This window comes from Rhinolophus hipposideros (genome assembly GCF_964194185.1).
Source record: "Rhinolophus hipposideros genome assembly, chromosome: 11".
Lineage (NCBI taxonomy): Eukaryota > Metazoa > Chordata > Mammalia > Chiroptera > Rhinolophidae > Rhinolophus > Rhinolophus hipposideros.
Window position 1 is genome coordinate 76,702,066 of NC_138057.1, and position 10,338 is coordinate 76,712,403.

The 10,338-nt window shown below is 57.5% G+C and overlaps 2 protein-coding genes across 4 annotated transcripts; one reads left to right on the forward strand and one right to left on the reverse strand.

Moving 5' to 3' along the window:
- Nucleotides 1-2,649: 2,649 nt before the first annotated feature.
- CFAP157 (cilia and flagella associated protein 157) lies at nucleotides 2,650-8,254 on the forward strand (the record flags this gene model as incomplete). Its single annotated transcript, XM_081066827.1, has 9 exons — nucleotides 2,650-2,928; nucleotides 4,298-4,569; nucleotides 5,202-5,355; nucleotides 5,813-6,080; nucleotides 6,472-6,602; nucleotides 6,833-6,983; nucleotides 7,372-7,538; nucleotides 7,692-8,022; nucleotides 8,117-8,254. The coding sequence occupies exons 1-9, from the start codon at nucleotides 2,768-2,770 to the stop codon at nucleotides 8,252-8,254; spliced, it is 1,773 nt and encodes a 590-aa protein (XP_080922953.1). The 5' UTR covers nucleotides 2,650-2,767.
- On the reverse strand, nucleotides 5,579-10,311 carry PTRH1 (peptidyl-tRNA hydrolase 1 homolog). Of its 3 annotated transcripts, none has more exons than XM_081066824.1 (6): nucleotides 9,866-9,998; nucleotides 9,269-9,488; nucleotides 8,936-9,035; nucleotides 8,737-8,782; nucleotides 8,391-8,638; nucleotides 5,579-5,969 (listed from the first exon to the last, which is right to left on the reverse strand). In XM_081066824.1, exons 1-5 carry the CDS (start codon nucleotides 9,959-9,961, stop codon nucleotides 8,426-8,428), a joined length of 675 nt encoding a protein of 224 aa, XP_080922950.1. In that variant the 5' UTR covers nucleotides 9,962-9,998; the 3' UTR covers nucleotides 5,579-5,969; nucleotides 8,391-8,425. The 3 variants fall into 3 exon arrangements, 2 of the variants coding, with proteins under 2 accessions (XP_080922950.1, XP_080922951.1); XR_013994465.1 differs by having other exon boundaries at nucleotides 5,589-5,969; nucleotides 8,373-8,638; XM_081066825.1 differs by having other exon boundaries at nucleotides 5,579-8,638; nucleotides 9,866-10,311.
- Nucleotides 10,312-10,338: the final 27 nt, after the last annotated feature.

Genomic DNA, 10,338 nt, shown 5'->3' on the forward strand with positions numbered 1-10,338 from the left:
TGCGGAGGGCGCAGCTTGCTGGCACATGTGGGAATTGAACAGGCAGCCCCATTGCCCAAAGCTCGCGCTCTAACCAACTGAGCTACCCATCCACCCTCCAGACATTTTAAATGATTGTTTCTTTTTTTCCCCCTTCTTCCACCTCCCCCCCCCCACTCTGGTTCAAGCCGTTGTTTCTCAGTCTAGTTGTGTAGACCACAGCTCCCTGGCCCAGGCTGATATTATGAGCCTTGTGCTTTCTCTGGCTGAGGCAGACAGTCACCAGTCATCAATCAGCCGCTCATAGCGGCAGTTCTCGACGGCTGCCGGCCGCTCATGATGGTTGTGAGCCACTCACGCTGGCCGCTGGCCAGTCCTGGCCGCACAGGGCAGCACAGCAGCCTGCCACAGCATTTGGCAGCCCAGCTCCAGAGAGAGCTATTGTTCACAATCTTAGCTATAGAGGGCGCGGCACTGGCCCATGTGGGAATCAAACCCGTGTCCTCGGCGTTAGGAGCATGGTGCTGCAACTACCTGAGCCACTGGGCTGGCCCAATTGTTTCTTTTTAAAAAAAAAACAATCTTCACCAGTTAAATTACTGTTTTGCTGAGATGAGGGTCCATCAATTTCCTTACTATGCTATCTGGGAATTCTTTTCCCATTTGGTCTTAGCCAGATGTTTGCTGAGAAACTACTACGTGCCAGCTTTCATCCTAGGCCCTGGGTATGCAGCCATGAACAAGACACCCTGGGTCCTGATGAGCTCACACTAGTGGGAGTAGTATTATATCACACACACACACACACACACCCTGGGTGAACGAATCTCTCACGCCATGTGCTCCACAGAAGCGGGCAAGGCCTCAGGCGTGTTTAGTGGTGCCTAGCCTCCCTGTCTCGCTCAGGTCGAGGCTTCCTTCCCTCCAGAACCTCCCAGAGGTGGCAGTGCCCCAGCCCACAGCTCACAGCCAGGCTGTGTGCACTGCACCGACTCCTCTCAAGACCCAGACCACAAAGTCCGGCAGCTCCAGCAGCTCTCGACCCACCACCACCAGTCCTCAATGTAGGACCAGAAGGCAGTTTGAGAAGCAGCAACGAGAGGGTGTTGCTGGGGTAGCTGATGGCCTGTGGCCCAGGATAGGGAGCTTTAGAGAGGATCTCCAAACAAACTCCAGGAAGGGATATCCTCCCACCTGTAGCATCTCCTTCCCCACCCCCACCACCTATTAGGATGGCCTGGTCACCCTTGCCCTGTGACTGCCACCACATTTCTCAGCCTGGCCCTTGACCCCCGAGGAGCAACCCTGGTGCCAACACAGGAGGGAGTACAGGTCCCAGTGCTGACACTTGTGGGCTCTGGGCTGCTTTAGGGGCTGTTGGCCATGCTGCTCCATCTGGCTGGGGATTCGGAGCTGCACCCTGAGCCAGGCCTCAGGTAAAAAGGTATCAACCTAGGAGGCAGGAGTCGGGAGGGGCAGTTGGGGTCACTGTGGGGATCCTTTGCCTGGGCTAGGCTTCTGTGGGGGGAGCTACTCAGATCAGGGAGGGGAGCCAATGTGCAGCTGGAGTGGAGGCCACTGCTGTGGGCTGAAGGGGCAGCCCCCCTGCTGGCCTCAAGTTTTGGTTACTGGGCCAGGCCTCTCTCTTATGGGGCCTGTGTCACCCGGTCTGCAGTCCTGGGCAAACAAACTTCAATCCACTTTTAACCAATCACTGCTCCAATCTGCCTGATTGCCAAGAGTAAACACCCACCTCCCTGTGTTTCTTACCCTCCCTCCCCATCCCCCAACCCTCATTGCAAGGATCCCTCTGTTCACAAGACACAGCCACTTAAACCATCCCCAGGTGCTGAAGTAACCGGAGATTTCCCTTGTCTAGTTATCAGACTTTCAGGATGGATTGCATCATCTCTTACTAAGTGCCAAACCTTGGGATGAAGGGGACCTGCCATTGCCCCAGGGAATGCCTGGGCCACAAGCAGCCGTACAGGCATGGCTGGCTGGAGATAGGGGCTGGAAATGGAGCACAAAGGGGCGAGAGCCTGCTTGGGGCATACGGCTGCCATCCAGGGTATCTGGTAGTTGGACACCTACCGCCCCCACCCCCAGGAGGCTGCCACCCCAGGCCAAGGGGACAGAGCAGGCCTTTGTGTTCAGGGGTCAGCATGGAGTAGATGAAGTACTTCCCCCGAGCCCTGTGGTAAACCGAGCCAGCCTCTGGACGGGGATGTCCTGGGACCCCAGTATTGGAGCCTCCTAAGTAAAACGTCTTGCTTACCATGCTGCCTCCCCAGCCCCACTTTGGGTGAACCTAAAGAATGACTCTGCCGTGTAGCTGCATCACCAAAGAATTAAGCCGGTGTAAGGGAGGGGCTCCGTGGACTGGGGGCCAGGTGACCAGCTTCATCTGCTCCTGAGGAGTTCTGGGGAAGATGCCTCCTCTGATGGGCACAAAGGGGCAGGGTGGTGGTTTCTGGGGCTCTCATCCACTCTATTTCCACGTCACTTATTCCACTTGGGGGAAGGTTCTCCCCAGAGCCCAAAAGAGTGCCCCGAGAGCCTGGCGTCTCTGAGACGCCATTGCCTGGGCCACCCCAGCGCAGGGTGTCTGTGGTGCTGTCAGCCTTGGAGGCAGAGACCATCCGCCAGTGCCCAGTCTTGCCAGGAAGAAGGCAGGGTCCCTTTAAGCCCTGCCTCATTCGTCAGTTTGTTGCTATGTATGAGACCAACTTCCTTAGCAACCAGTTAGCCTCTTAAAGGGGCCTTGGAGTAGCAGTTGCCACTAGCCATGGCTCCTAAAAAGAAGGCAAGCAAGGGGGCCAAGGAACCCAAGGTCAAAAAGAAAGGTGGCAAGAAGGATTCCACGATGGTCATGGAAATGCCTTTGACCGAGGAGACCCGGGAGTTCTACCACATCCAGATCCGAGACCTGGAGGACAGGCTGGCCCGGTGGGTAGGCAGGCAGGGAGGTTGGTGTGCCGGGTCAGAAGCTCCGCTCAGAACTGACCACTGGGCAGACTTAGCTGGGGAGGGGCGTTCTCTGACTCTTCTGAGACACATTTACATGTTTTCTCATATTTCTTATTTTAAAACTCAGTTTCTTACCGGTTATGATGCACTCGCCCAGTCTCAGGGTGACCTTTAAATGACAAACTTCTTAGGTGACAGGCAGTGGTTCATCCCGATGAGGTTGCAGATACAACTAATGTGGAGTCGTGTGCCAGGTGGCTCACTGTGTCCCCAAAACAGTACGAAAGAGGTCTTGACATCATCCCCATTGCACAGGTGGCGGGGCTGAGGCTCAGGGAGGGAAAGTCACCCCCAGAACGGGAACCCTTGTCCCCCCAACTGCCCTACGCCAGGCTGCTCTTCCTTGTTCCACGAAGCAAGCCGTTCAGCTCTGCAGCCTGCAGTGCCGTCTATGTAGCCATTCAAAAGATGTGGGTTGAGTCAAATATGAAGTAAAACATCTTTCCAAATAACTTCTACCAGCTATTCCTTTGGAAACCAATAAATCAATTATGTGATACTCTTAAAAATTCACCAGCTTCCCTCAAGCTGAGCATATTAAACGTATTTGGGGAAAATGCAGTTATTTGGTGGTTACTATTTGCCAAGCCCCTCTGCCAGGCCCCAGGAATACAGTGGTGAAGGCCAGGGGTCTGCCAAGTGGAGAAGACAAACACAGCAGGTCTCGGCCGCCCAGTGGGACGAGGGCCAACCCAAAGGAGGGCACCAGAGAGTCACAAATGTAGCTCAGGGCCAAGAAGCCTCCACTGAGGAGGTAACACGCAATGGATGAGGGTAAGGAAGACAGCCGTGCAAAGGCTTGGGGTTGCCAAGTGTGGAAGTGTTAGGGAGATATGGAGCTGGTCGGCTGTGGCAGTAGGTAGGCATTGGGTTAAGAGCCTCAATTTTGGGGTCAGACTGACTTGAGCTCAAGTTCTGGTTTTGCCACTTACTAACCAGGAGTTTCTTCATCCCTCTGAGCCTTCGTTTCCTCTTCTGTAAAATGGGTATAATCATAGAACCTACTTCCTTATGGGTTGTTGTGAGAATTCAACACAAACTGAGTACCTACTATGTACTGGGCACTGTCCTAGGTGTTGGGGACACAGCTGTGAGCATAACAAAGACCCTCATGGGACTCAGAGGTAGTGATGTAATGAATGTATAAGCCCCGAGCACAAACGCTGGCTGTGGATTCCGACCATGAGGAACCTCAAATGCCCCTCTGTGGGAGGGTCCTGAGGGGCGGCCCAGTGCACAGAGGCCTGGCTTGCCCAGACCCCTGGACCTCTGCCCGCCCTCGCCTCAGGTACCAGCGGAAGTGGGATGAGCTGGCCATCCAAGAGAAGCTGTTGCGCCAGGAGTTTGAGCAGTTGGCTAACAACAAAAAGGAGATCGTGGCCTTTCTCAAGCGCTCACTCAACCAGCGGGTAGATGAGATCACCGACCTCAACAAGCAGCTCCAAAACATACAGCTGGCCAGGGAGCTGGAGAAGGAGGCCTTCGATGCACAGCTAGCCCAGGTGCGCCATGAGTTCCAGGAGACCAAGGACCAGCTCACCACAGAGAACATCATCCTTGGTGAGGGGGTCTGGGGGCACACGTGGTGGGGACAGCGAATCAGAGGCTCTGGCTCTTTGGGCTCAAGTCCTAGCTCTCCCACTGTCTCTGTGGCCTGGAGCAAGCACTGCTCTCTGACCCTGTTTTCCCACCTGGGAAATGGGAATATGTCCACCTTGCATAACAATAGCTTTGTGCTGCTTCCCACACATTATCTTCCATAATTGTCTCAGCAATCCTACAAGACAGGAAATACTATCACACCCATTGGTAAGTGAGCTTGTCTTGGCCAAGGTCACTCGGCTGTTTTTAGGCTTAATGACAGCACCAGTGCCTGGCCCAGAGAAGGTATTCAAGTTGAGTAACTATTGTCACCGTCAGTTTCACAAGAGGGGAGTGCAGGAGAGTGTCAAAGAAGGCTTCTCAGAATGAAAACTGAACGAGGCTCAGTAAGATTAGTGGAGAGGAAGAGTTTTCCAGACTAAAGCAATAAAGGTGGGCAGGACTGGGCTAGGGACAGAGGTCTGGTCCTGCTAGATCAGGAACCATAAGGGGGGCAAGAGGAAGTAGGAAGGGAAGGGGACTGCTCGAGGCCCTCGCTACCCCGGGCCCTGCCCTCCCCAGGCGGCCCCTCACCAGGCCTGGTGGGGCAGGTGGGAAGCTGGCAGCCCTGGAGGAGTTCCGGCTGCAGAAAGAGGAGCTCACGGAGAAACTCACATGGCTGGAGGACCAGCTGCGGAAGCAGGGGAATGAATACAAGAACTACGTGTACAACCTGGAGAAGAAATCGGTGCTGGACAAGGACAGGTGGGCAGGCCAAGTGCTGGGGGCCGCCAACGGTGGGGCCAGGAACAGCCCAGGCCTGACTTCCGCTTGCCTGGGCTTCTAATGGGGGACTGCACTAGCTCATCCACTCCCTACCCTACAGCAACTCAGACTCCTGGCTGATTTACGGAGGGTGGGAGAAAAATAAACGAGCACCCCAGCTCTCGTCCTCATGCAGCACTGGAGAGTCCCTGAACTTCTTTTTGCCACACTTTGTGACTTAAATCATATTTATTTCATAGGTAATAATACATTGGTTTGGTTCACGATTCCAAAGGTACAAAGGTCAACAGTGAAAAGCCTCCTGCCTGTAGCCTCTCCCCTCCTGGGGGAAGAGCAGAGAGGTGGCTCTAGGTCTCTGGGGACACGCACATAGGAAGGGGGTGCCTGAGGCCTGTGTCCACTCTGCCCAACGCCCCCTCCCACCCATCTTGACTAGACTGAGGAAGGAAATCATCCAGCGTGTGAGCCTGGTGGCCACTGAGTTCCGCAAAGTAGCCACTGACCAGATGTGGGACACAACGAAGCGGGTCATCCAGGAGAACAACACCATGACCTTGCAGCTCTCCAAGGTCTCCCGGCACGGCATGCAGCTTCTGCAGGAGAACGAACAGCTCAGGGGCGCCCAGGACAAACTGTGCAAAGAGCTGGAGGTGCTGGAGAGCACCAAGAAGATCATGGCCAGCCGCAGCAGAGGCCACCACAAGGTGTGGCTGCAGGCGCTCGTCGGGGCGTTGAGCACAGAAAGCAGGGGGGAGCCCGAGGGGCCCTGCTGTCAGGGCACACACAGCCCGGCAGGGGCGGACCAAGCTGGAGCCCAGTCATAAGGGAGGCAGCAGTGAGGGAATGGGGCCCTCCTTGGTGCGTCTCTGAGCTGCTGGCCCCAGCTCCAGTTTTTCTTGATTTGGTTTAAAGACTCCATAACTTGTTGAAGTGGAGCCCACTCCCAGAGAGCTGGGGGCTCTGCTCAGCAGCTGTCCAGAGATGTGGCCTCTCTGTACCGTGGTCTGAGCTGTGGCTGAGCCTGAAGCTGGGGCAGTGGGGATGGCCAAGGGCCCACGGTGGGCCCAGGGCATGGCCACCTGCCTGCACCCGCAGATAATCCTCATGCTGAGGGAAAAATGCAATGAGCAACAGAAGGACAGAGTGGAGGAGGAGCGGCTGCGCCTCCTGCTGAGCTCACTGGAGCAGAGCCTGAAGCAGATGCAGAAAGACAAGGAAGCACTGAGGTGTGTGTGGCCCACGGAGGGGCAAGTGGTGGGAGCAGGCGGGAGCCCATCCCTTTATGGCCACATGACACAGGCCAGCGACTTCCCCTCTCTAGAGGGGCCTCCAGGCTTCCTCTGTCAAACAGGCTGAAGCTTGGGGCTGGATGAGGAGCCCTGTGGGCTAAAGAGAAATGGCAGGGCCCACTGCACTGAGGCAGGGAGGCAAATGACTCGTCTGGTCCCGGGGCCAGGAGCCAGAGAGAAGAGCTGAACCTGCAGCTGGAGCAGCAGCAGGCCAAGGCGCAGCAGCTACAGCAAGAGCTGACCAAAGAGCAGAAGGTTCGGGCAAGCCTGGAGACAGCCCTGGCCCAGGCCACCTACTTCCTACAGGACATTCTGCAGGTGAACTGGAAGTGGGTGATGGGGGATGGGGGGGGCGCGAGGAGTGGGCCAAGGACAGAAAGTGCTCAGAGATAATTGGGCCATGTGGAGAGGGCCAGGCAAGGGCCAGAGACCCCAACTTTCCCCCAAGAGACTCCTGGCAAGCCTGTCCTTTTCTGATTCTGCACTTCAACGATCCCTTCAAGGCTTCAAAGGGACTGGATAGAGTCCTTCTCTGACGCCCTGGAAGGCCTCAGGCCTCAGTCTTCCCATTTGGAGAATGGGTATCCCACCACAGCCAGGGAACACTTTTGCAGAAACAGGCACTGGGGTTGGAGTTGCCCAGAGGTGGGTGTTGGGGCCACTCTGGGCCTGATCCCCATGGGCCAGCCCCTGTCCCCACTGGCAGATGCAACCAAAGCCAGAAGATGGTGATTCTGATGCAGAGTTCCAGCTGCAACACAAGGAGATGCTGCAGCAACTGCTGGCCGTGCTCAGCTCAGCCGTGGTCCTAAGCCCCCAGATGGCTACATGTCCTTGCCGGGAGAGCCAACCTCATGACCCACCCAAGGAGAGGTGAGTAACCCTATGTGACCTCAGAAGCAGCCATGAGACTTGTCCAAGGGCTGTACTCAGTGACCCTGGGCCGGAATTGGGCTTCCCAAAGCCTTTCTGAACCTCAGCCTCATCTGTGAAATGGAGGTGATGACACCAACCCCCTCCCCACAGCACCCAGCCACCCAAGATGGCATGTTTGCTGCAGCCGCTGTCCAGCATCACACCCTACCAGCTGGGGGACCTGGGCCTGGTGCCTCGACGGGCCCGCATCCCACCTAACCCTGAGGACCTCAGGCTGCTCTCTCATACCAGCCGTGTGGGAATCTTCCACACACACAGCAGCTCTGAGGTGAGAGTGTCTGGGGCCCTGCTGACAGCAAGATGGCAGTCAGCCTTGGGCGCAGATCATGGCTCGGCCATACTGCTGTTATGTGGCCTTGGGGATGTGCTGGACCTCTCTAAGCCTCCATTTCCCCATCTGTGCAATGGGCCAAAGAAAGGTGTGGCAAGGCCTCAGTGCGCTAAAGCATGCCCACACAGCCTCTGGGAGGGGGTCTTGCTGGGTCCTGTGGGCCCCTTGGGCCCCTCCTCTACAGGCAGGGCATGAGTATGAACCCCGGGAGGAGGCCTCAGCTTCTCAGCTAGCATCTTTAATCTTACAGATCCACACCTCTGGTTCTCCAAAAAGGTTCAAAAAGTTTAGTCTTCCTGACGTTTCCCTACTCTCCAAGTAAGACACAGAGAGAAGACCAACCTCTTATCCCAGAAACAGACCAATCCAGCTACAGTCCCCCCTTTAATCTGTAGGAGGCCTGGAGCAGCCCACAGAAGAGTTATATAAAAAGTGAATACCACAGGTTGGCGTGGCACCTCTGTGGATGTGGCTGGGTGTGCGGGGATGGCAGTCAGGCAGGAAGTTGTGTCCACTGGTTGGTATCAGGTGCCCAACAGGGCCCCTGGCTTCGCTCACGGATGTGGTCCAGGAGAAGGTCGCTGGCACGCTCCAGCAATGGAGGCAGCAGCTCCTGCTCCGCGGAGGAGAAGCAGCCCAGCACATGCGCATTCACTGCGTCAGGGTTCGTAGGGCGGCCTATGCCCACCCGCAGCCGTGGCATTGCCTGTTGGGAAGCAAAGAGGCCCAGAGAACTTTGGTGAGGAGTGCTTGGGCCCCATGCTGGCCCACCTGACCCAGAGAAGGACAGAGGAGTGGACTCACATTGGAGTTGAGGCAGGTAATGCAGGAACGGACTCCATTGTGGCCCCTTCAAAGGATATAGGAGGGTTAGTCAGTGCTGTGCTTTCCTGGGTGAGCACCCTTCACCCCTCCCAGCCCAGGCTGGGGTCAGAACACCCCTACCCCACTCCAACTGGAAGGCTAGCTTCCCTATCCCACCCAGACTGGCTCAGGACCTCACCTGGCGCTTCCCCCCAGCTTCATAGTCAGTTTCCCCAGGGGTTTGTCCAGCTCATCATGCACCAGGTAGACCTCCTCAGCAGTCAGTCCGAACAGCTCCGCTTGGCACAGAGAAACCGTCGCCCTGGTTACTGCTATCTGCCCAGACCGCGTTGTCCCAACTCAGGGCTCCCACAAGGAGGGGTCACAATTAACCTCACTTCACATGTAAAGAAACTGAGGTTCCCACATGCAGCAACTGGAGCTCAACAGGTCTGCAGCAGCCCAGAATGCCCTCTTTAGCCTCTGCACCCTCCCCCCTGCGGGTCGGCTCACCCTGGTGCCCTCAACTCACCGGCCCGGGCCACGCTGCGCCCGTTGGCATTCATGAGTCGCCGTGGCCGGAGCAGGACCAGCTGGGCATCCCCGAGCGAGGCCAGGGCGAGGTCGGCGGCGCAGCGACGGTCGCGCGCCCAGCTCTCCGCCACCCCCAGCCGCCGCGCCAGGTGCCCCAGCACCGCCATCCCCACGCTATGCCGCGTGCCGGGGAGTCCAGGGTTACCTAGGCCGGCCACCTGCGGGGGGCACCAGGGAAGCTGAGGCTCGACAACTCTCGCCCCCCTCTACTTCACAATGCCCCCCTGGGACCCAAAGCAGAAGAAGGGAAACGAAAAGCAGGACCGGAATAGGAAACGGGTCGTAAAGAAGGGGCCCAGAAACCCTGGAGACCCCAAAAGGCCGAGTGGACATTGGTGTCCCGCGGGCAGGGCGGGCAGGGCGCCCAGGTGGAGGAGCGGAGTTCCTGGACGTTTGGAGCCTGTCGGAGTATTGGACCCATTTCTAGATAAGAAAACTGAGACAAAGGAATTTGGGGGGATTTGCCCGGGAGACAATGGCGAGACTGGAGCTAGAGTCCGGAAGCCTCGACGCCGCCCCCCTCCACTATACTCACCAGCCACCGCTTCCCTGCGGGCCGGGGTTCCAAAACGCAGCGGCTCATGGCTCGACTCAACCATAGCCCCGCGCGCAGAAGGCGAAACGACGGCATGCCGCCCTCTCGCACAGCCCCTCTCCCGTCCGCTGACGTCACCCCGGCCCCGGCCAATAGCGGTGGCCACCTGTCCAGGGCCGCTACCAGCGCCCAATCCGGGCGGGCGACAGGGCCGCGGAAGGGGCGGGGCGGTGGCTGTGGCGTGGAGGCCGCCGAGGCGGGGCGCCCCCGCTCATTCCGCGGCGCGGCGTCACCACATCCTGGTGAACGTAGTGCGAGGACCCGCAGAGCCCTTGCTTGACCTCGGATTGGGAGGAGGGAGCCTTGTTCTGGTCCCCGGTAGGGTCTTGCCTCGCTGCGGAAATCCGGCAAGTCTTTCCCCCACCGTGTCCTCAGCCCTCCCAGCTTCCCTGCTTACGGCTCAAACAGCCTCC